At 37.8% G+C, this 26,974-nt stretch overlaps 1 protein-coding gene across 5 annotated transcripts in view; it reads right to left on the bottom strand.

Moving 5' to 3' along the window:
- The window catches only part of ADIPOR2 (adiponectin receptor 2), an 80,135-nt gene that overhangs the window by 20,248 nt on the left and 32,913 nt on the right, over nt 1–26,974 (bottom strand). For 4 of the 5 annotated variants that reach the window (XM_019834302.2, XM_006933391.5, XM_003988264.6 and 1 more), the window contains exon 2: nt 17,912–18,168. In XM_019834302.2, the coding sequence (XP_019689861.1) occupies nt 17,912–18,082 (171 nt within the window). In that variant the 5' untranslated portion in view covers nt 18,083–18,168. Of the gene's footprint in view, nt 1–17,911; nt 18,169–21,126; nt 21,249–26,974 lie in introns of those variants that run through there. The other variant, XM_011283752.4, reaches the window with a different exon arrangement.

A 26,974-nucleotide genomic window follows, 5' to 3' on the forward strand; every position in this document is an offset into this window, starting at 1 on the left:
ATTAGAGTTGCTCCCATAGTACACTCCACAATCACATAGCACTTAGCATAAATGTATCAATATACTTGTCTGTCCTTCTGACTAGAGTGTCAGCTGCTTAAAGGCAGACACTATGTCTTATCTTTGTATTCCAAGAGTGCTAATACATACTTAAAAAAAAAAAACACCCAGAAACATCTGCAGAAAATTGATGCATCTTTTTAAAAAATTTTTTTAATGTTTGCTTATTTTTGAGAGAGAGCGAGAGACAGACAGAACGAACAAGCAGGGGAGAGGCAGAGAGAGAGGGAGACACAGAATCTGAAGCAGGCTCCAGGCTCTGAGCTGTCAGCACACAGCCCCCACAAACGGTGAGATCATGACCTGAGCCACCCAGGTGCCCCAATTAATGCATGTATCTTTACTAAAACTAAATGACTCTTGGTATTCCCTCCATTCTGATATTCCAGGAACCAAGTTTAGGTACTTGGAAGAAAGTTGGGACTTTTTTTTTTTTTTTTTTTTTGAGAGAGAGAGAGAAAGAGGGGGCATATGGGGTGGGGGGAGGAGGGGATCTCACGAACTGTGAGATCATGATCTGAGCAGAAATCAACAATCAGATGCTTAACTGATTAAGCACCTTAACCAGGTGCCCCAGGTGGGACTATTTAATAGGAAACAGTAGTGTGTCAGAAGGAAAAGCTTACGAGGTAGGGGGTAGGGTTGGGGTTGTGGGGAAGCAGGCTAAATTAGTTCAGTTTGAAGCAATTAAAGGTCCAATATAGAGGTCAGTACTAAGATGACAGATTTAGAAATCACTTTTGTGAAAAGACTACTGAAGTTGAGGTGGCTGAGATAGAAGAGTAAATTCAGGATGTGTTTACCACAATCTATTGCAACTACTCGAGCATTATTACAAAGGAAGGACAGCAAAACAGAATTGTTACTTATTGTGTACTAACCACATCCCAAACACTGTACTAAGTGCTTTCACAAATTAAGTAATCAAATCCTCAACAACTTTCTGGGATGAGTATTTCCATCCCCATTTTATGATATGGAAATCCAGACCAAGTGTGGTACATAAAGAAATGGAATCTAAGGGAAGTTACACAGCCCTAAGTGATACCTTGATTCCCAACCTAATGACATTATCTTACATAGATGAATTAAATTCCTTGTCAATTTCTATCATGCATTTTTTAAACTAATATTACAAATATGGCCATCATGTGGGGGTCTGTTAAATGTTTCTGATGTTTAAAGAAGGAAAGGGGTTATTCTTGAACCAGCAAGTCCATTCCTAAGTATACAGCTAACAGAAATGTTTCTATATGTTCACCAGAAGTACTAGAATATTCACAGAAATACTCTTTATAATAGCCTGAAACTTGAAACAACCCAACTAGCCTTTAATAATAGAATAAAGGTGTTATAGTCACACAAAGAAAAGCTATAGATAGAAAAGTAAAAATGAACAAACTATAGCTACACAAAGTACAAATGAATTTAATGTACATAATACTGAATGAAAGAAGCCAGATACAAGAGTACATATTGAATGGTTCAGATGACATAAAGTACAAAGACAGGCAAAACTAATCTATACATTAGAAGTCAAGATAATAGTTACCTCTGGGAAAGGGATAGGCAGGCATCACTATGAAGGAGGGAAGGTATTAAGGGGGCCTCTAGGGATACTGGTTACACAAGTAGTGTCCAGTATATAAAAATTTACTGAACTATTCACTTATGACATATCCACTTTTCTGTATGCATATTATATACTTCAATAAGGGTTTTTTTTGTTTTTTCTTTCTCAAAAAATTTGGGAAATGATGCAGAAGGGATTAGACATTCAAATCCAGGTCTCTCTGAACTCAAAACTCTGGGTTTTGGGTTTTTTTTTTCCCTTTTACCGAACTGCTTCCTTTGAGATTATCTACTGAAGCACAGAAATGGCTTCACTAAATAAAACCAAATTTGGTAAAAGTGATAAAAGTAGCTATTAAGTAGGGCTATTTAAGCAAAGATACCTAATTAGGTCAATCTATGAAAAACTAATTATGACCCTCATTCAAGTTTTATCCTCTAACAAGAGTTAAAACTACAGGGGGGTTGAGGAAACTTTAGATATCACCTAGTTCCAACAACTTCATTTCAATATTAAGAAAATGAGGCCCAAAGAAATAAAATTGGCAAAAACCACACAACTGGCTGGCAGCAGACCAGGACTAAAACGCAGGTTCAATCATTCATTCATTTTTTTCCTTACTTACTGAGCAAATACAATATTCCCAGACTATTTAGGTGCTGAACATAGAACATAGACATGTTCAGGGCGCCTGGGTGGCTCAGTCTATTAAGTGTCCGACTTTGGCTCGGTTCATGATCTCATGGTTTGTGAGTTTGAGCCCCACGTCGAGCTCTGTGCTGCCAGCTCAGAGACTAGAGCCTGTTTCGGATTCTGTGTCTCCCTCTCTCTCTGCCCCTCCCCTGCTTGTGCGCGCGCGCTCTCTCTCTCTCTCTCTCTCTCTCTCTCAAAAATAAACATAAAACAATTACAAAAAAAAAAAAGAACACAGACATGTTCAGGTTAGTGAAAACATAACAAAGTCAATTTTTTTAAAGATGATTACAAAGTCTAATAAGAACAATATCCAACAGATTATGTCCTGTTCTTTGGATTGGGCAATCTTCCTTTTTAAGGTGAAACTTAAGCAAATCTTTTCTTTCTGACACAAATACAGGCCTCCAGTGATGTACCGTATCCAACATTTGTAAGTACTTTCCATGTACCAGGCATTGTTCTCACTGCTTTACAGGTCCTATGCTCACTACAACACTGCGAGACAAAGTACATGTTATCAGATACTCCATTTACAGAAAAGGACACATTTAGTTACTCTGGGCCAAGGTTTACTCTGCTGAAGTTCCATCAGTCTAGAACTATACATATGTATCATGAAAAGGAAAAGGCTATAATCGCTTGTTCTCAAATTTTAAGTGTGCCCCAGAATCATGTGAGGGAGTTTGTGAAAACTAGATTCCTACTGCAGAGATTTTAATTTTAAAGTACAACCGGGGATGAGGCACTGACCTCCCATGTAGTCAAAAATCCTGTATAACTTCTGACTCCTCAAAAACTTAACTACTAACATTCTACTATGGATCAAAAGCCTTAAAAATAACATAAACATTTGACTAACACATATATTGTATGTTACATACTGTATTCTTACAATGAAGTAGGCTAAAGAGTTATTTAAAAAGGGAATATATATACATTTATAGTACTAGTACTACATAGATCAAAAATCTCTATATAAGTGGACCCACACAGTTTAAATCTGTATTGTTTTTCTTTTCTTTTCTTTTCTTTTTTTTAACATTTACTTATTTATTTTGAGGGAGAGAGAGTGCAAGCACAGGGGAGGGGCAGAGTAAGAGGGAGAGCGAGAATCCCAAGCAGGCTCAGCACTATCAGTGCAGAGCCTGATGTGGGGCTTGATCTCATGAATGGGGAGATCATGACATGAACCAAAATCAACAAAGGGACGCTTAATCGACTGAGTCACCCAGACGTCCCTAAACCCGTATTGTTTAAGGGTCAACTGTATTTGATTTCCAGTACAGTCCTCTTTCTTAAACCATTTTGCTTCTTAAGGAATCAAGCAGATTAACCTCTCCATTCCCTCAAAGAAAGGACTCCCATACACAGGGAAATGAATGTAACTGTGCACACAGATATTTCATTTGATGCTAAGAGTCAATTCTACAATTACAATGGATCACTACCACTTGTCAGTCTCTTTTCCCACAATTTTGACCATCTATGAAAACAGTGTCCTTGAAAATGTATTAAAGGCAAATAAGCAAACTGCCAAATCACACTTTTGACAATAAACCAGTGAAAAGAAAAACTCCAGCCCCCGTGAAGAGTATATGATCCTCCAATAAGAGTCCCTTTGTCACATAAATTCAATGGAACCTCAGTTCCATCACCTGTAAAACAGATACTATTAATACCTACTCTATAAGGCTCCTCTAGGAATGAATGAGATGATATGTGCAAGAGAGCTTAGAAAGTTGCCTCATACATTGCATAGGCTCGGTAAATATGAGCTATCATTCTTCTGATAAATAATAAGAATGCACTTATTTTATCAAAGATTAAATAAGTGTGTTAACTAATTTTCCCTGATCATCAAAATAGCATACCCCAATATTCTCTTTCTATACATCTCTTTATGGAAACTACTTGAGACAATTTAGACCTAGAATACTATATTGGCTACTGATAAACTCATTCACCTATATGTTATACGCCTACCATGGATCAGAAAGACTGGTCTAGGATCTGAGGATGGGGTGAGCAAAAGGCAAGATTCTTTCCACTATGGAACACAGTCTACAAGCAAAAATAATTACTAAACATCTATCTAATGATAGAAATACATAATTACAAGCTGTGATATGTATTGTGATGAAATATAAAAGTTATGATTAAAGATAAGAATGGGAAAGATGAAATAGAATAAATTAGGGAATAGAGAATTTGTGAAAGGTTTCTCTAAGGAAATAATACTTAACCTGAATACTAAAGAATAAGCAGCAATTAGCCAGAGGTGTGGATCTACAAACACCCCAGGCAAAGAAAACAGCCATATTTGAAGACTCTCAAGCTGGAAAGAGCCTAGCCTGTTTAAGGAACTGAAATAAGGCCAGTGTGGTTGAGGCTCACTGACCAAGGAGGAGAACACTGTGAAATAAACTTAGGCAGAGAGGTGAGATCATCAGAGTCCTGGATTATGGAAAATTATGGAAGATTATGGAAAAGAGTGGGGTTTTTGTCCTAAGTGCAAGGAGAAGCAAATGATTTTTTAAAAATGGAAATGGCTAATAAACTGCATTTTTAAGAGTTCTCTTAGGGGTGCCTGGGTGGTTCAGTCAGATGAGTGTGCAACTCTTGATTTCAGCTCAGGTCATGATCTCAGGGTTGTGGGATCAAGCCCCACATTGGGCTCTGCACTGGGCATGGAACCTGCTTAAGATTCTCTCTCTCCCCTTCCCTCTGCCCCTCTCCCCTGCTCACACTCTCTCAAACAAACAAATAAATGAACGCATTCTCCTTTGCAACTGTGTGAAGAATACACTGGACAAGAACAAACAAAACAGAAAGCCCTGTTAGAAGATCTACCCAATATTCCAATATTCCAGATGGGAGATGACAGAAACTTAAAGTAGTGACAGTATAAGTGAAAAGAAATGGATCATTAAAAGTTGAACAGACACAACCTGAGTTTTGTAATAGATTTGAATTCGGTTTCTATTTCCAAAGTCTTCAAAGAGGTTAAATAATTAAAATCTTCAGCCACAGCTAACCTAGGAAGGTCTCCTGATAAAAACTCAAGAGTCAACTGTGACCACAATGAGATGCCACTTCACACCCACTAGGATGGCTATATTCAAAAAGGCAGATAAAAATAAGTGCTGGGCAGGACATGGAAAAAATGGAACCCTCAAACGTTGCTAGTAGGGATGTAAAATGGTACAGTTGCTATAGAAAACAATCTGGCAGTTCCTCAAAATGTTAAACAGAGTTAACACATGGCCCAGTGAAAAATCACTCCTGTGTCTATACCCAAGAGAAATGAAATCTTATGTGCACACAAAAACTTCTACATGAATGTTCATATCAATATACTCGATAAAGTATAATATGTCCATACAATGGAATATTACTCAGCCATAAAAGAGAATGAAGTTCTAATATGCAAACAACATAAATGAATCTTGAAAACATTATGCTAAGTAAAAGAGCTGGTCATAAAACACCACACATTGTGTGATTCCATTATATAAAAAGTTCAGAACAGGAAAATCCATGGAGACAGAAAGTAAACTGGAAATTAGCTGTCTAGGCTTGGGGTGTGGGAACAGGGTATGACAGCTAATGGCTAAGAGGTTTCTTTTAGAGATGATAAAAATGTTCTAGATTAGATTGTTGTGATGGTTGCACAATTCTGTGAATATACTGAAACTTTTGAATTATACACTTCAGAATGTTATTTATATATGAATTATTTCAATATTTTTTAAGAGTCAACTGTGAGTAAATATGACATTTTCCTTTAACAAACAGCAAATAAATTCAACTTGATTTCCCAAATATTCCTCGGAGAACATGTATAGATTTGTCTTTTTGTAAATCATGTTTCTGAGAAGTTTTTAGTACATTTTAAGTAAAACAGAACTATAACTTTAGGCACTAGTTTTTAAACAGAAGTGAGCATCTTAATCACTTGTGAAGCTTTTAAAAACTACATTCATCCAGGACCCAAATATGCTGATTTAGTAGGTTAGAATTAAATCCTGGCATTTGTGTTTATTTTCCTTAAAGGGCCATAGGCGATCAGATAAGCATTCCTAACAGATTCACTGACTTAAAGGAACCTGTTGATATACACTTGAACATAAAGACATATCACTCTGTAATGGATTACAACTACCTTTAACCCATTTTTTTTAATAAATTCAGAATTTCACTTTTTATTTAAAAAAAAAAAGACACTCCTGTTATCTTTTCTATTACATTTTTATTCTTATGCACAATTGGCATTTAATGTACCTAGAGAGTCTAATGGAAACTGCCACATTTTTTAAAAAGCCTATGCAATCTATTTAAGTTGTACATCTTTAAAAGAGGGAACATATAGACAAAGAAAATAATGCAAAATTATCAGAAATGTGGAAGACCGCACCATGATAACGTTAGGTTTATTGAATTTCAAAGTAAGCAAAAAATCCATTGAAAGGTTAGAATGCATCTGAGAGGCAAAATTGTCCTGGCCTAACAAAAAATAAGGTGTGTGCAACAATTCTGTCAAAATACAAGTACCAATAGTTGAATCTAACCTCTGGGTTCAACATAAATACTCAGGCAGAGTTTGGAATTGAGAAATATGAAGTCAACCTGCTGCCAATTTTTATAAAGGCAGCTTTATTCAGATGAGAGTGCAGAGGACTAATTAATTAGCACATGCTCTCGTATACATGTGACCTTAGACAAATTACTCTTAAACTTTCTAAATCTTACTTTTATCCACGTTTTAAAAGAGATCATATCTGTTCTTCCTATTTCAGAGGGCAATCTTGAGAAGCAAATTAGATGTTTGTGAAAGTGCTACATACAAATTTAAGGCACTATTATAATTTAGAAGGATACTCTCCATCTGCTAACAGTTCACATACTTCCACTTCAAAACTGGAAATTTCAAGAAATTAGTCCTTCCTTCAAAAACAAACAAAAAATTAGCGTATGGAAATCATTAAGTCCCTTGAAGATATTAAGTTAATATTTTGTGTTTAATTCCCAGTCTCAAAATTACAGTTTTCTGTAACTCTACCTTCCTTCTTTTCTAATTCCCATGATTATTCTATACTAATAACCCTGAAATTAGCAGCAAGGAACAGTGCTGTATATAGAGCAATGAATGAAGAGGAAGGGCCAAGGGAGAACTAGCGCAGCAGAAAACTTTTCATTGGATCATTTAAATGATCCACTAAGTTTTCTATCAAAACTATCTCCCAAGTAGGTAGTACCTACAGATGGACTGGTTTTTTCAGAAACCACCTTCTTTTTTTCAGCAAAGAACTTCTACACCAAAGAGAAATAATATATAAAGGGCAAAGGAACAAAAAGACACAATTTCCTCATTAGTAAATTGAGGAAGGTAAACAAGATGGCTTCAAAAGAGACTTTTCAACTGTAACATTCCACAATCTATGGATCAGATTCTCTCAACTCCATGATTCCTCACAGAAAATCTGTTACAACAGATAGGAAGAAAGAAATGGTTTTGTTCAAGCTATTGGCTTCTGGGTTAACTTAGAGTAAAGGAAAATGAAATACAGGTTTTCAAGGCAATAGAATGAGTTCATTCGTAAGGATGAAAAAAAATCACATTCACTTAATTATCTGTTAGTGAAACAAAGAGCACAAACATTGTATTTAGAAGATACCACTCTATCAAATGAAGATGATAAACAAACATACATAGTATAATGAGAAACAGATAACCACTGTGAATCTGACACAAAAGGACAGGATGGATAAATTCTCAACTCTAAAAACATTTTACTGTCTCATAATTAATATTATAAACAGAATTTTGTTGCCATTCTTAATCTCAGTCAAATTGGCTAGTCTGAAATTCCTTCTAGTTTTACAATTCCTTAGCTTCAATAAGAACATGTATCAGTTTTAAATATAGTTAAGAAAATAATAATAATTTTAAAAAATAAATATAATTAAGAAACAGTGGTACATTAAAAATCATACAGTGATACAGCTACTGACTATTCAATTATCTCTAAGATGACTAAAGAGAATCTCAAGTCTCACATTCTAAAACAAAAGTCTTGATTCCTCCCCCACTTTCAAAAAGTTTTTTATTTATTTATTTTAATGTAATCTCCACACCCAGCGTGGGGCTCAAATTCACGACCCCTAGGACTGAGAGTCACATGCTCTTCCGACTGAGCCAACCAGGCACCCCTTGATTCCCCTTTTTAAACCTGCTCACTTTACCAATCCCACCCAGTTTTTGCTGAGTTAAAATATCCAATAATCATCCTTGATTCCCCTCTTTTCCTCACTGTCCACATCAAACCCACCAGAAAGTCCTGCTGACTTGACCTCCAAAATATATTCGGAATCTATCCACTTCCATTTCTGCTGCTACTATCACCCTGTTTCAAGCTAACATGGAATACTGGAATATATTCTCACCTGGAATGTTCTATAGGCTCCTGTCCTTCCATTCTGTCTTTTCACAATTCATTCTCCACAGTGAGTCATCTTTTTAAAATCATCAATCCCGGGACACCTGGGTGGCTCAGTTGATTAAGCGTCTGACTTCGGCTCAGGTCGTGATCTAACATTTGTGGGTTCGAGCCCCACGCCAGACTCTGCGCTGACAGCTCAGAGCCTGGAGCCTGCTCTGGATTCTGTGTCTCCCTCTTTCTGTCCCTCCCCTGCTCATGCTATCTCTCTCTCTCTCAACAATAAACAAATAAATAAAATAACCAATCCCTACCCCTGTTTAAACACCCCAAAGGCTGCCTACTTTCTGGTGGATTTTATTAAAATAAAATCTAAGCTTTTTCTATACACCTATAGAATCCTGGTCCCTCTCTGGCCTACTGACCTCATTTCACTCTTCCTTCTTGCTCCTCATGCTCTAATTGCACTGGTCTTTCAGTCCTGGGGGGGGGGGGGGGGAGGGAAGAAGGAGGAGATAGGAGGAAACAGCAGAAGCAGAGGGAGGAAAGGACCTCTGTACTAGCTTGTTTCTTCTATCTGGAAATACTCTTCCCCTAAGGTCTTTGCTGGTTCCTTATCATTCAGGCTTCACTTCAAACACGCTTTCCTTAACTATATCTAAAGAATTGCTGGGGGTGGTGGAGGGAGTAGGTAGAGCACAGAGGATTTTTAGGGCACTGAAACTATTCTGTATAATATCATAATGATGGATATATACATATCATTATACATTTGTCCAAATCCATAATATATACAATGTCAAGAGTAAACCTTGGGTAATTACAGTTTGTCAATATAGGCTCATCAACTTTAACAAAGGTAGCACTCTGGTTGGGGATGGTGACAGTGAGGGAAGCTATGTATATGTGCAGGCAGGGAGACGGCAGGAAATCTCTATATTTTCCCCTCAATTTTTCTGTGAACCTAAAAACTACTCTAAAAAAATAAAATCTTAATAAAAAGTAATTCTTTTAAATCACCTCACCTCATTACCTTAGCATACTTTTCTCCTTGTAGCACTTATCACTGTTTGTAATTATCTTATTCATTTATGTGTTTCACGGATTTATTGCCCATGTCTTCCCTACCTCTGCACTGGCACCATGCAGGGAAAAATTGTGGCTCTGACGCATCACCATATTCCTAGCACTTAGAAAGGCAGCTGGTCCAGACAGGGCCACCATATTCTACCCTCTAGGCTGTACACAGCACAACTTAAGATGGATCATTCACATGGATTATGATTTGATGAAAATCTCTTGAAGGTTTGCAAAAAAACAGACCTGGATCTGAAAAATGTATTCCTACAATACTTCCATTAATAAAACTATAATATTTCTAGATATGCTAATGCAACAATGTGCTACCAACGTAGCCAGAACATAGGTTAGGTTTCTCAACCTTGGCACTTACATACTTGGCTAGGTAATTCTTTGCTGTGGAGGCTGTCTATGCATTGTAGGATGTTTAGTAGCATCCCTGGCCTCTACCCACAAGATGCTAGTAGCATAAATTCGCTAGTTTTAACAACCAAAAATGACTCCAGACACTGCAAAATATTTCCTGGGAGTCACAACTGCCCCAAATTGTAAACCACTGGAATGGTCACTTGGGCTTACACCATCTCAGTTTTCTCATCTATAACACACAAAGGCTCAACTTATCAAAGAGGCTCAACATATCATAATTCAACTGTACACACTCGTTTACATCGTCTGAAGAAACCTCTGGATATTTACACAACTAAGTTTTTTTTGTTTTTTTTAACCCAATGCTCATTATTTGAATTTAGGGCAACAAAGTGGTATAGCAAAGCAAGCATCAAATCTAAAAACTAAAAGAATTTTCACAAATCTTCACATTATTCATATAACATGCATATAGAAGATATACACAATGTTATTTTGCTCTTTTCCAAAGAAACTGATGCACTGAAAAATTCTGCAAAGTCATAATTAGGAGTTCGATAAATAGAAGAACCTAGATCTTCCAACTGTCATTCCAATATTCTGTGGTACAAGAAAATTATCTCCAGCATGTGGCACAACACTGAAAACTTATTATATGAAGTATGATAACCTATATAAAGATACTGGGATAGGGAATGCCTTTTTCCTTTAGAAACTGTGGCAGATCATATATTAAAGTTCTCAATTATTCACTTACTCCTTCCCCTCAGAGGAATATAATCCCACCCCATTGTCATTGGACCTAGCTACATGACTGCTTTGGCCAACGGAACATAAGTAAATGTAACACACATCATATATGAGCAGGAACTTTGAATGCAAATGCAATTTGATTTGTTCTCTGGGACTTTTGCAATCTGCCACAAGAACATGTGCCAACCAGCCTCCTTCAACCTGGGTCCCAGAATGGATTCACAGAGCTGACCTGCAACAGACCGGCAACACAGACTAGTAACATTTTACCTACTGCCCTCATGTATGTTTGTATTGTTGTAAAATCACTGAACTTCTGGAGTATTTAGTTTCTGCAGCAAAAGCAGAATAACACAGGGATGTACTTTTTTGAGTACACAAACATTAAAATACTTACATAACTCTGAATTTCAGTGTATAGGACGTTATAAGTTGTTCCCTCTCCCTCCCTCTCTTTCTCTACACACACACACACACACACACACACACACACACACACACACACACAGGCACACACACAGAATCTTTTGCTTTTCTTTAACATTATTCAATATACATATTATGAATGTTTTCAGAGATAAAAAAAATTATCAGAACATCTGTCTGCACTGAAGACAGTTGTTTTAAAATTCTCAATTCACATTTCAATATTTAAATACCACAAAGATGGCTCAGTTGGTTGAGCGTCCAACTTCAGCTCAGGTCATGATCTCAGTTTACGAGTCTGAACCCCACATCAGGCTCGCTGCTCTCAGCCTATCAGTGCAAAGCCCACTTTGGATCCTCTGACCCCCTCTCTCTGCCCCTCCTTGGCCTGTGCTCTCCCCAAAATAAATAAATATCTAAAAAATAAAAAATTAAATACCACAAAGATAAGCATAGTATAACTACCAAGTACACAGAATCCAGGAAAAAGTGTTCACAAATCTAGAGAGTTGGAATATAGTAGGCCTGTGTCCTCCAAATTAGTCTCAGTATTCCTTTTATAGTCAAAAAAACACCAAAAAATAAATACTTGTATCTACACATTTGCCATCAGCAGACTAAAATGTGCTCATTTATAAAAGGAATAAGCAAAAAATTAAAGGCTTTGTGTAATTTTATTATTATTCTATATGGGAAACCAGAAAGTTTAAAATAATTTCAGCACACAGGAAACACACTTGGAAAAAAAGCTCACATGTTTTTTTACATGACAGAGAAAGGACTGCTTAGTACACATGCTATTGAATACTCATCACCTGCTATTCACAATCTGACCTACTCCAAGGTCTGGCTTCTGTTCCCACTCCTCTACCAAAACAGCTCTTAAGTTCACCAATGACCACCATGTTGCTGGAACCAGTGGTCACTAGCCTATCCTTTTTGTCCACGATTTCTTTAGCAGCAGTAGAAATAAACCAATCACTGCTCCCTTCCCTCCTTCTTGAAACACTTTTCTTAATTTTTGTGATATTACACTTTCCTGAGTTTCCTCCTACCTTATAGGCTTGTTGTCTTTAGCTTCCTTCCTCTACTTGCTTTCTCTCTTTGAAATGCCCTGTGAATGCTGGTGTTCTTCAAGCTAGATCTTAGGACTCTTAAGTAACCTTAACCATTTCAACAGTTTTAAATATCAGCTACACTGCAGCTACTTCCTAAATAATTACTTCAAGCCCAGGCCACTCTTAGGAATGCCACACTCCTACCCAACTATCTTCTAGACACAGCCAGTAAGATGTCTCACATACATTTCCTATTTTTTTGTAAGTTTATTTATTTTGAGAGAAAGAGAATATGAGCAGAGGAGGGGCAGAGAGAGAGGGAGAGAGAGAATCCCAAGGAGGCTCCATGCTGTCAGCACGGAGCCCAAAGCAGATGAGATCGTGACCTGAGCCGAAATCAAGAGTCAGATGCTCAACTGAATGAGTCCCTGCGTTTCATATTTAACACAGCCAAAAGCAAACTTGATCCTCCCATTTATACCTACTTCACCTCTAAACTTATCCTCTAGTTCTTCCCATCTCAAAATACAGATTCTTACCCCAGCAATCTAAATATTCACATCATACCCCAGACTCATTCTTGTCATTTCCTTCTCTTCTCCCTTAACCCATCACATCCAATCTACCAGCAAACTGTCAACTCTATCCCCAAGGCATAGTTCAAATGTATCCACTTCCTGCCAACCAACAATCACCATCAACCCAGAATAAGCTACTCTCATGAATTTCTGTAGCAGCCTTCTGACTCATCCCCAAGTTTCTCTCCCCACCAACAGCCCCCAAAATCTGTCTTCACATCAGAGCCAAAAAGTGATCTTTTCAGAACGTAAATAAGATTCTATCACTCCCTTGCTTAAAACTTTCCAATAGCCTCCAATGTACTTTCTCCATATCATGGTCTACAAAGGTCCTACTACATTTTTTCCTCATCTCTTACCATTCTCCCCATTATCCACTGACCACACTTGTTAAATATGCCAAGATTTTTTCAGATTCAAGGCGTTGAACACACTACTCCTATTATTCGAAATGCCCTATACATACTTCCTCCTTTCCTCTTCCCTCACTTTCAACCAGCCTTTACTAAGCATTCAGTTACATAATCACTTTTAGAAACTGCCAGAGGTACTACTTATCACCATCAGTTCTTTAAATTAGTTATGGGTATATTCCAGAATAGTTCGATGTGGGGCACCTGGCTAGCTCAGTTGGTAGAGCCTGTAACTCTTGATCTTGGAGTTGTAAGTTTGAGTCCCACCCACATTGGGTGTAGAGATTAAACATAAAATCTTAAAAAAAAAAAAAAAAAAAGGAATAGTTCAATGTGTACACTCTAGAAACCCTTGAGAATATTTCTTAATATCGAAAACTTGGTAAAAACGTAGAATCCTATCACAACTGGAAATGAAAACAGGCATCAACTATTATCCTATTGTATATGACAAAAAATAAATCCAGGGGAATTAAATAACTTGCCTATTTTATAAGGCTAAATGATAGGTCTTCTGACCCTGTGTTCAGTAAACTAGTCAACCCTCTTCCAATTCTGTTTATTACATTTCCACTTTCTTTAAGATAACCTCAATCATTAAAAAAAAAAAAGTCCTGAAATTCATATGGGATGACAAAGGGCCTCAAAAGTCAAAACAGTCTTGAGAAAGAGCAAAGCTGGAAATATCCCACTTCCTTCAAAACATACTACAAAAGTACAGTAATCAAAATAGTACGGTACTGGCATAAAGACAGACATATATATAAACCAACAGAACAGAATCAAGAGCCCAGAAATAGATTCATGCATATGTAGTCAAATGATCTTCAGCAAGAACAGCAACACTATATAATAGGAAAGAGACTATACAATCTCTTCAATAAATGGTGCTGGAAAACTGGATTACCTACATGCAAAAGAGTAAAACTGGACCCTTATCTTACATAACATAAAAAAAACAATTCAAAATGACTTAACTCAAAAAGAACTTAAATGTAAGACCTGAAACTACAAATTTCCTTGAAGAAAATATAGAGAAATAGTTTCATAATATTGGTCTTGGCAATGATTTCTTGGGTATGACACCAAAAGCACAAATAATAAACGCAAAAATTAGACAATTTGGAGAATGTCACACTAAAAAGCTACTACACGGCAACAACAGAAAAATCAACAGAATGAAAAGATAACCTACAGAATAGGAGAAAATACCTGCAAACCATATATCTGATAAGGAGTTAATATCTAAAATACATATAACTCAACAGGGGGTAGGGGGCCTCAATCACTTTATACTGGCTTAAAAAAATGGGCAAAGTATGTGAACAGACATTTCTTCAAAGACACATACTGGTATATGAAAAGGATGCTCAACATCACTAACATCAAAGAAACCTATCACAAAACTACAATGATGTTCCACATCACATCTGTTATGATAGCCATTATCAAAAAAGAAAATAGTAGGTGTTGGTGAGGATATGGAAAAATTAGACCCTTTGTGCTCTATTGACAGGAATGTAAAATGATGCAGCTCCTATGGAAAACAGTATGGAAGTTCCTCAAAAAAAAGTAAAAATAGAACTCTTATGACCCAGTAATCCTACTTCTGGGTATTTATGCAAAAGAACTGAAAACATTATTGGTAGCATTATTCACAATAGCCAAGACATGGAAAAAAACCTAAATGTCAATCATTGGATGGATGGATAAAAGCAATGTGGTATATACCTACAATGGAATATTATTTAGCCTTAAGAAAGAAGCCTCGGGGCACCTGGGTGGCTCAGTTGGTTGAGCGTCCGACTTCAGCTCAGGTCATGATCTCATACTCTTGTGAGTTTGAGCCCTGCATCAGGCTCTGTGCTGACAGCTCAGAGCCTGGAGCCTGCTTCAGATTCTGTATCTGCCCCTCCCCTGCTCATGCTCTGTCTCTGTCTCAAAAATAAATAAAAACATTTAAAAAAAAAAAAAAAAAGAAAGAAGCCTCATCACATGTTACAACATGCACAAACTTTGAGGATATTATGCTAAATGAAATAAGTCAGTAATAGAAAGCAAGATACTGTATGATTCCACTTATACAAGGTGTCTAAAGTGGTCAAACTCATAAAAGCAGAGAGCAGAGTAGTGGTTGCCAAGGGCTAGCAAGGGCAGAGAAAAATGGGGAGTTGCTATTCAATGGCTATAGAGTTTCAGTCATGTAAGATGAAAAAGTTCTAGAGATCCAATGTGCATATAGTTAGCAATAATGTACCATACACTTAAAAAATGTGTTAAGAGGGTAGATTTCATGTTGTGCTCACTATAATAAAAAGAAAAAAAAAAAAAAAAAAGATAACCCCAGTCACTCATCCAAGCTTAGTAACATTGCTTAGGCCTTAGCAGCAAATGAGGAAAACAGCTGGCTCAGCTTGGATAGGGAAGTCTTAGTTGCTAGTACTTATTACAGTAAAATGGCAGCAAGAAGGCAAGGTCTTAAGTGTTGATACAAGTTCTTGACCCAGATTATCTGGTCAACTTTTTAAAAAAAAATAATAATGCTGGCTTAAAAGCCAAATTGTATCATATGTAGTGTAGGCAAACAGCTTTTTTCTTTTAATCCTACTAATCTGTCCTGTGTATGTATGGGTATATATACCCACATGCATGCAAATAATCCTTCACCATAGTACAACCTAGCCAAGAAGATAAAGCTGACTTATAAAGAAAGTGTTACCAAGAATAGAAGAAATACTTTAAATTTCCTATTCTGTACCTATACTACTACAATGCTCTGATGAAATTCTTATAAAAGACCTGAAAGGACAAGACAACCCTCTGGGGTTCAAACCAATACCACTATTACCCACACAACCAATGTATGTCTTAGGACGGTACAGATGCAATTTGGAGTAGAGGCTTTCAAAATGTTTTTAGCTACAACTCACATGTATGTATTTTTCATATCTGTATACATATCTATATAAAACTAAACAATTTCATCAAATAACATAGTTTAAATGAACATTACTACATATATGCACCTCTTTGTTCTATTTTGCTGCTTAATATTTTAAACACAGCGTACAGTACCAAAATTTCACAAACCACTAATGGACACAACCTAGTTTTAGAAACATTGTACTAGAGCCACAACACTGAACACATGCTACGTGATTCAAAGTTACAAAGCATATAGCTAAATATCTATAATAAGGGCTTATTGTATACAAATATTTTACTATATTTTTTAATAGTTATTTATTCTTGAGGGAGAGAGAGCATGAGCAGGGGAAGGACAGAGAGAAAGGGAGACAGAGGATTGGAAGCAGGCTCTGCACTGACAGCAGAGAGCCCAATGCGGGGCTCAAACTCACAAACCGTGAGATCGTGACCTGAGCTGAAATCAGATGGTCAACCAACTGAGCTAGCCAGGTGCCCCTATAATAAGGACTTTCTGATGCTGTTCACAAACACTTATGCCTTTGCTCTCTAGGTAGATGTGCTTAAATAATTTAAAAGCTGCTCTTTTCTCTGGGAAGTAAAAGGAAAGATTAAAACCTACCTTCTGTTCCCAGAATTCTAATGACTCCCAAGGTATGCACTGGAGATAAACCATATTTGGAGAAGCAGTTCCAGCACAGAGTTAGAATTTCTCCAAAATTATAAATGACAATGTCGTAACTAAAATACAGTTTAGGGGTGCCTGGGTGGCTCAGTCGGTTAAGCAACCAACTTCGGCTCAAGTCATGCTCTCACGGTCATGGGTTCAAGCCCCACGTAGGGCCCTGTGCTGACAGCTCAGGGCCTAGAGCCTGCTTCGGATTCTGTGTCTCCCTCTCTCTCTCTACCCCTCATCTGCTTGCTCTCTGTCTTTCTCTCAAAAATAAATAAAACATTTTTAAAAATTAAAAAATAAATAATAAAGTTGAATTATAAAGACTAAATAGTAACTACAAAAACCCATTTCCCTTCTCAAACAAAATAAAGCAGATAAAGTATGATTTTAAGTGTCAGCAGAAAAGGATTATAAAATCAAAGAATACCTAGCCAATTTAAAAATGGGACTTCAGGGGCGCCTGGGTGGCGCAGTCGGTTAAGCGTCCGACTTCAGCCACGTCACGATCTCGCGGTCCGTGAGTTCGAGCCCCGCGTCAGGCTCTGGGCTGATGGCTCAGAGCCTGGAGCCTGTTTCCGATTCTGTCTCCCTCTCTCTCTGCCCCTCCCCCGTTCATGCTCTGTCTCTCTCTGTCCCAGAGAGAAAAAAACGTTGAAAAAAAAAATTTTTTTTTAAAAATAAATAAAAAATAAAAAATGGGACTTCAAATCATCTTGAACAAAAACAAAAACAAATATGCTCAAGATTCCTCTTCAAAACCCCATCCTCTCTCCAGCAATGTCTCATACATTTTTTTTTTAATATGCTCCTTCCAACCACATTCCCATAAACTTTGTTTTACTTACCATCCTTCCCCCTTTAACTTACTTTTTTATGATACGAAGAAAGAACAGATGCCTCTAAAATAGGCTCCAAATTTCCTTGGTGGTTGTCATTATCACTTTTCCTTGTACCATCAAGTTGGTGCCCTTTTCTGAGCCTTATATCTGGCTCTGGAGTCCTGCTGCACCCCAATCGGTTTTCTGCTGTCTGGTTCATGGGACAATCAAGCCTTTCTTACAAAGAGATGTTTCTTTCTGTCCCTTCTTCTTGGGAGGATGGATTTTCTGGATACTGAGTTGACTCTAAGGAGAGGAAAGTTATGAATTAACATACTTTAAATAAACACATTAAATGAGTGCTGGAGGAAGACACAGGTTATGTTATTATACACTCAAACAAAAGAATGCTAAGCAATCATTAAGAAAAATAAAACAATGTATATAATATCTAGGAAAGATTGCCAAAATCTATTTGTAAATAAAAAAAAAGCAGTATACAAGACAATGCAGATAATGTTCCCAGAAGTTATAAAACTATAACTGTATATGTACACAGAGTAATTATTGGAAAATACTCAAAACTGTGCTTGGTACACAGAGAAGAACTTATGGTCTCAAGTGAGAATTCAAATTGGACTAAAAATCAGCCAACTATTTGTTTAACAAATCATTTTGTTCTGTCTGCATTTTTTTTTTTACAATATGCCATTACTGTTTCAAATATACTATTTTACAATATACCATTACTTTTTCAATGAAAAACATACCTATCTGCAGAAAGAATACAGCTGGGTCTTACATATCTAATCTCATTTAAACATCACAATGACCCTACAGGGTATATTTTTTGTGTTTCTACCTTTCAGGTAAGGAAACAAAAATTCACTATACTTTGTATGAAACAGGACAAAGTCTGTGACTTTTATAGCACATATTATTGGTAATATTTTGCATATAAATTGCTTAAACGTCTGACATTTCAATATTTGAGTTGTTCTGAATTCTAACTAGACTACTCTGGAAGGCAAGAAACTCAGGACCAGAGAGAGCATACTCCTTTTACATTCCTTGAGTTCCCAGAAAGTACTATGCACATGAATGTTTAATGAATATATGATAAATAATATTTAAATGTTCTTTGTGTAAAAACACTTCCAGAAATCATCACTATCTCTCTAAACTAGACTGTAGTACGTTTCCTAGGTGTTAAATTATTTCAAGTCCTTGACCCTCTTAACTCACATGCAAAACTTAATTTAGACATGTAGTTATATATACTAATAAGGTCATTATCACAGCCAATCCAACTAGAAACACTAAAACATGATAAAGCGAGGGTATGTGTTATGCTATAAATCCCATGAGATTCAAAGTTCTTACTGGGGAAAAGGAGGAGTAGGGCAAAGTGGAAGGGCCTGGATATTATAAAAAGAAGGTAAAATGTGGATCTGGTTTTCATATATATGGGTACTAAAACTAAGAATCAGTCCTAGAATTCAAACTGGACTAAAAATTAGCCAACTATATGTTTAACAAATTATTTGAGTTTGCTTCAGGATTTCTCTAAGGGCTTTCAAAGTTCTGGAGCAAGAACAAATACAAATCTTTAAGGATCACCAAAACTTAGCACGTTCCTATCACATAAGGACCTAAGCAAGCATATTAATAATATTGAGATTATAAACTATGCTATTAATGCCAAATTCTGAAAGAGAAAACAATGTTAATGATTTCTGTTTATTTATGTACACTTCACAAAGCTATTTCACACCCACCATTTCATTTTGTTTCAGGGAAGAGGAAGCTAACATTTACTGCAGATCAACAATTCAACAAAGTTAAATTCCATACCAGAGAATTTACATGTGGTATCTCACATAACCCTAATATATAGCCCCCTGGGATATTTTATCTCTCATTTTATAGATGTGGAAACTGAGACTTGGAGATTAGTTAATTTATTCAAGACCATTAGTCAAGAGGAGCAGCTGGAATTTATATCCAGGTCTTTCTGGCCTGCACAATATCCATGTTCTTTCTATACCCAAAAGATTAAGATTGGGGGGAAAAAAAGATAAAAACTTGAACCCTAAAGTCATTTGGCTCACATGGCAAGTAAACTACAGAATCAGAATCTTTATTCACAAATTGTAGCAAGTAAAATAAAGTTTACTGCAAAGTAGCCTTGAAATATGACCACACTAAACTTCTCATAAGTGGGAGCTATACATGGAGGAGTATTGCTCATTTATGAGAATATAAATGGAATGTTCTATTAAGTTAGAATTGTTTTGTAATCCACAACTCAGGAAAAAAAAAAAAAGCAAATAATAAGAAATAAGTTTTCCAGGGGCACAGTTGACTAAGCTCTCTGATTTCAGCTTAGATCATGATCTCGCGGTTTGTGAGTTTGAGTCTTGCGTCTGGCTATGCACTGACAGTACGAAGTCTGCTTGGGATTCTCTTCTGTCTCCCTCCCTTTCTGCCCTTCCCCTCGCTCACCAGCACTCTCTCGCAAAATAAATAAATAAACCGAAAAGAAAAGAGAAAAAAGAAAGGAAAGGAAAGGAAAAGGAAAAGGAAAAGGAAAAGGAAAAGGAAAAGGAAAAGGAAAAGGAAAAGGAAAAGGAAAAGGAAAAGGAAAAGGAAAAGGAAAAGAAAGGAAAGGAAAGGAAAAGAAAGGAAAGGAAAAGAAAGGAAAAGAAAGGAAAAAGGGAAGAAGGGGAAGGAAGGGAAAAGGGAAGGGGAAGGAAGGGAAAGGGGAAGGGAGAGTAGAGTGGCAGGAGCAAGGAGGAGGAAGAAAATCTTAGTTCTGTCCCACCAAATATCTTATAGATCTTCTGCTGCATGGCCTTCATAAAAGAAACACCATGACAACTGGACTTACTCCTAGAATGAAAGACTAGTTCAATACAGATAAATCCATCAATGTAATACATCACATTAATAAAATGAAGGAAAAATACATAAGCATCACAACTGATGCAGAAAAAACACTTGACAAGATTCAACACCTTTTCATGATAAAAACACTCAGTAAAACAGAAAGAGAAGGAAATGTTCACAAAAATCATATATGAAAAAACCCATAGCAAACGTCATAATAGTGAAAGACTTAAAACTTTTTCTCTAAGATCAGAATTTTGTACTTCGTGAATCTGTTCCAATATAAATTTAATAATTCTAAAAATTAATAAAAAATGAAAATAGTCACAAGCACTAAATATAGTTTTTACTACCAAAATCATTAAGTATAGGTACCTTTTAAGATTTTCCAAGTATTCAGGGGTGCCTGGGTGGCTCAGTAGGTTAAGTGTCTGGCTCAGGTCATGAGCTCACGGTTCGTGGGTTCGGGCCCCACACTGGGTTCTGTGCTGGCAGCTCAGAGCCTGAAGCCTGCTTTGGATCTGTGTCTCCCTCTCTCTCTGCCCCTCCTCTGCTCATGCTCTCTCTCTTTCTCTCCCTCAAAAATAAGTAAACATTAAAAAAAATAAAATTTTCCAAGTATTCAGAACATAAAAGAAAATTAAGCATTCCTTTCTGCATTTTTTTTCTTTTTTAGAGAGAGAAGCGCACGCACTTACAAGCAGGGGAGACGGGCAGAAGGAGAAAGAGGGGGAGGGGGAGGGGGAGGGGGAGGGGGAGGGGGAGGGGGAGGGGGAGAGGGAGAGGGAGAGGGAGAGGGAGAGGGAGAGGGAGAGGGAGGGAGGGAGGGAGGGAGGGAGAGGGAGGGAGGGAGGGAGGGAGGGAGAGGGAGAGAGAGAGAGAGAGAGAGAGAGAGAGAGAATCTCAAGCAAGCTCGACACTCAAGTGTAAAACACGACATGGGGCTCAATCCCATGACCTTGGGATCACGACCTGAGCCAAAGTCAAGAGTCTGACACTCAAATGAGCCACCCAGGCACCCCACCTTTCCATATTTCATATAAACTGTCCTATAACCTCTGAGTCTGAAACAATTAAAAGACTGATCATGAAATGACAACCCCAAAGGTCACATTTTTAATGTAATAAAAAAAGTTACATTATTTTATATATATAACTTTTGTACATAGTATAGCCTATTCATCACATACAGCTCTCTTAAGCCAGACCTTTATACAGATAGAAATCACCAAAAATGATCAATTTTTAGTTTTAACAATTCAAAATAACACCTACCAATAACAGTATGTGGATATCTGAGTTAGATGTTTCACAGAATTTGAGCTATTGGCTGCCAATGCCACTTGACAAATTTGGGGCTGTCATAAATCTCTTTTCACAAGCAGTATTTTTTAATGATTCTCTAAGAGTTGTACTTTGCAAATGCCTTTAGAATTGCTATAATCTCTAGGGGAGGAGTCAACATGGTGGAGAAGTAGGGGGACCCAAAGTTCCCTCATCCCTCAAACACAGCAGTATTAAGGCCAGAAGACTGGGAATTCCAGGAATCTGGGCTACAGTGACAGAAACATCTCCAGGGACCCATGGGACAACTAGGCAGGCTATAGGTGTGTGATTGCAAACTAGGAGAGATAAAACGGGTGGCACAGGCACAGACGGGAGGTTTCCCCTGGGTGGAAAGACAAAAGGAAGAGAAAGGGAGGCTGTGGAAACGTAGGACTGTATTTGGACAAGAGAAAAACCACAGACCTGGGAACAGAAAAAAAAAAAGAAGGAACCAATTTCTACCTCATTCTAGGGTGGCAGGGCTTTCTCCAGACTGGAGCCACCCTGTGCACGCACCTGGGGAGGAGGGGAGCCAGCACCAGTCTCCGTAGCCAGCTCAGAGGCACAGTCAGAGACAGCAATCCTCTCCCTTGAATGCTGTGGGAAGAAGGCAAAAAGCCATTCCAAGAACAAAAGACTCTGCAGGTTCCTGCCAGCCAGAGGCCCCTTACCAGCTGAGCAGAGTAGTGCTACCCCAGAACTGGGGCGCAGAGCAGGATCCTTTAAGACGTCCAACAAACCTGCTCACTCATGCCCGCCTAGCACTGTGAGGAGCCAGAGGCCCTTTGTTGGCTTCTGGAGTGGCACTTCCCTGGAACCAGGGCACTTGGAGCGGGATCCTTTAAGATATCGGGGTTTGAATCCCAGCCAAGCACTTTGGAGGTGCAGGAGACTGTGGAGCACACTTGCCCAGCACAGTGAGGATGGCCTGAACAGAGTGGTTGGGGACACCCGGTCCAGGGGGAAAGAGACTGGGATATTGCCATTTTTCTCCCCATCACCAACAAGGTGGGGCTTCAGGGAACGGATGAGGGGCCCACAGTGGAGGCAGGACCACCTACACCAAACCACACCCCTCTGGGCCTGGTAACTGCATGTCTACCTGAGCAAGACTGACAATGACCAGACCAGACAGACCCTCCTCCAGACCAGCACTGCCACCAGTTCCAAGGCACCATCAGATACCAGTCCTGCATTTTTGCATTTTCTGATTTGATTCTTGCAATTCTTATTTTATATATACATATAAAATAATATATATCTTTTTCCTTCTTCCTTTTCTTCTGCTTATTCCTTCCCCTCTCTATTCTGGTTACTAAGGTTATTGAGTTGTTTAAGCAGACATTTTTAATCTATTCTTTTTACACCTCTTCTGTATCTCCTTCTTTATTTTCCTCTCTCTCTCTCTCTCTCTGGATTAAGCCGTCTAGTTTCTCTGATTCTCTGCCTAGTCAATTTTTTTTGTTGTTTGTTTTCTTTTTCCCTACCCGTCATTTCTCTTTTTGTATGGGATAGCCTTCTTCTACCACACCCCCTTTTCTTTTTTTTAAATTTTTTCCAGGGCTACTTCGATGAACAAATCAAAGTTTACCTGGTGGAAGGCTCAAACCACCACTACAAGTAGGAAGATAAAGCACCCAGAGTCACAACAACAGACATCACGCAACACACTCCAAAAACACCTCCTAAAGGACTAGGCCCTGGATAGTGTATGACCCCACTTTAATATAATAATGCTTCCAGGTGTAGGACACATAATAAGCTTTTAAAACACATATGGGGCGCCTGGGTGGCGCAGTCGGTTAAGCGTCTGACTTCAGCCAGGTCACGATCTCGCGGTCCGTGAGTTCGAGCCCCGCGTCAGGCTCTGGGCGGATGGCTCAGAGCCTGGAGCCTGTTTCCGATTCTGTGTCTCCCTCTCTCTCTGCCCCTCCCCCGTTCATGCTCTGTCTCTCTCTGTCCCAAAAATAAATAAACGTTGAAAAAAAAAATTTAAAAATTAAAAAAAAAAAAACCACATAAGGTACAGAAAACTACCCAAAATGAAAAAATGGAAGAATTCTCCTCAAAAGAAATTCTAGGAAGAAATGACAAGAGAGGAAGAAATGACAGCTAGAGATTTTAGATTAATAGTCATAAGATTAATAGCTGGGCTTGAAAAAAGTGTAGAAGACAGCAGAGAATCTATTGCTGCAGAGATCAAGGAACTAAGGAATAGTCACAATGAATTCAGAAATGCTGTAAATGAGGTTCAAAATAAACCAGACGCAGTGACATCAAGGATGGAGAAAGCAGAGGGGAGAATAAGTGAAATAGAAGATAAAATTATGGAAAATGATGAAGCCAAGAAAGAGATAAGAAAATACCACACCACAAGGGGAGAATTAGAGAACGAAATGATTCAATGAAACGTAGTAATATCCATATCATAAGAATTCCAAAAGAAGAGCAAGAAAAGGGGGCAGAAGGTTTATTTGAACACAATTACAGCTGAGAACGTCTCTAATTTGGGGAAGGAGGCAGACATCCATATCCAGGAGGCACAAAGAACTCCTTTCAGATTTAACAAGAATAAGTCTTCTCCAAGGCATTTCATAGTGAAATTGGCAAAATACAAAGATAAAAAGGTAATTCTGAAAGCAGCCAGACACAAACAGGCCTTAATCTACAAGGGTAGACACATAAGGGTAGTAGCAGACCTGTCCACTGAAACTTGGCAGCCCAGAAGGGAGGGGCAGGAAATATTCAATGTGCTGAATAGGAAAAATATGCAGCCAAGAATCCTTTATCCAGCAAAGCTGTTATTCAGAATAGACGGAGAGATAAAGGTTCTCAGACAAAAAATTAAGGAGTTCATGACCACTAAACCAGCCCTGCAAGAGATCCTAATGGGGACTCTGTGAGTGGAATGCTACAAAGACCACAAGGGACCAGAGACATCACCACAAGCATTAAACCTACAGATAACACAATGACTCTAAATCCGTATCTTTCAATAATGCTGAATGTAAATGAACTAAATGCTGCAATCAAAAGATACAGGGTATCAGAATGGATAAAAAAACAAGACCCATCTATATGCTTTCTATGAGAGACTCATTTTAGACCTGAAAACACCTTCAGATTGAAAGTGAGAAGATGGAGAACCATTAGCATGCTACTGGAAGTCAAAACAAAGCTGGAGTAGCCATACTTAGACAAACTAGATTTTAAACTAAAGGCTGTAACAAGAGATGAAGAAGGGCATTATATCATAATTACAGGGTCTATCCATCAAGATAAGCCAACAATCACAAATGTTTACACCCCCAACTTGGAGGCACCCAAATATATAAATCAATTAATCACAAACATAAGCAATCTTATTGGTAAGAATACAGTAATTGCAGGGGACCTTAATACTCCACTTACAACAATGGACAGATCATCTAGGCAGAAAATCAATAAAGAAATAATGGTCTTGAGGGGCACCTGGGTGGCGCAGTCGGTTAAGCGTCCAACTTCAGCCAGGTCACGATCTCGCGGTCCGTGAGTTCGAGCCCCGCGTCAGGCTCTGGGCTGATGGCTCAGAGCTTGGAGCCTGTTTCCGATTCTCTCTGTCCTTCTCTCTCTCTCTGCCCCTCCCCTGTTCATGCTCTGTCTCTCTCTGTCCCAAAAATAAATAAACGTTGAAAAAAAAATTAAAAAAAAAAAAAAAAGAAATAATGGTCTTGAATGATACACTGGACCAGATGGATTTGACAGATATATTAAGAACTATTCATCCAAAAGCAGAATACACATTCTTCTCAAGTGCACATGGAACATCCTCCAAGATAGATCATATACTGGGTCACAAAATAGCCCTCAATAAATATAAAAGAATTGAGATCATACCATGCATATTTTCAGATCGCAATGCTATGAAACTTAAAATCAACCACAAGAAAAAATTTGGAAAACCCCCAAATGCATGGAGGTTAAAGAACATTTCTTCAGAAAAAGAACCAAGCAATTAAAGAAGAAATTTAAAAATATACGAAAGCAAATGAAAATGAAAACATGACAGTCCAAAGGCAGTCTTAAGGGGAAAATACATTGCCATCCAGGCCTATCTCAAGAAACAAGAAAAATCTCAAACACAAAATCTAACCATACACCTAAAGGAACTAGAAGCACAACAGCAAAGAAACCCCAAAGCCAGCAGAAGAAGAGAAATAATAAAGATTAGAGCAGAAATAAACAATATAGAATCAAAAAAAAAAAAAAAAAAAACCAGCAGAACGGATCAATGAATTTAAGAGCTGGTTTTTTAGAAAAATGAACAAAACTGATAAACCCCTAGCCAGAATTCTCAAAAAGAAAAGAGAACCCAAATAGATGAAATCACGAATGAAAGAGGAGCAATCACAACCAACACCACAGAAATACAATTATTAGAGAATACTATGAAAAAGCATGCCAACAAACTGGACAACCTGGAAGAAATGGACAAATTCCTACACACCCACACACTACCAAAACTCAAACAGGAAGAAACAGAAAATTTGAACAGACCCATAACCAACAAAGAAATTCAATCAGTTATCAAAAATCTCCCAACAAATAAAAGTCCTGGGATGACTTCCCAGGGGAATTCTACCAGACATTTAAAGCAGAGTTAAATCTCTATCTTCTCAAGCTGTTCCAAAAAAACAGAAACGGAAGGAAAGCTTCCAGACTCATTCTATGAAGCCAGCATTACCATGATTCCCAAACCAGAGAACCCACTAAAAAGGACAATTACAGGCCAATATCACTCAGGAACATGGATGAAAAAATTCTCAACAAGATACCTGCAAATCGAACTCAACAGTATAGTAAAAGAATTATTCACCATGATCAAGTGGGATTCATTCCTGGGCTGCAGGGCTGATTC

The sequence above is a fragment of the Felis catus genome, chromosome B4, assembly GCF_018350175.1.
Source record: "Felis catus isolate Fca126 chromosome B4, F.catus_Fca126_mat1.0, whole genome shotgun sequence".
Taxonomy (NCBI): Eukaryota; Metazoa; Chordata; class Mammalia; order Carnivora; family Felidae; genus Felis; species Felis catus.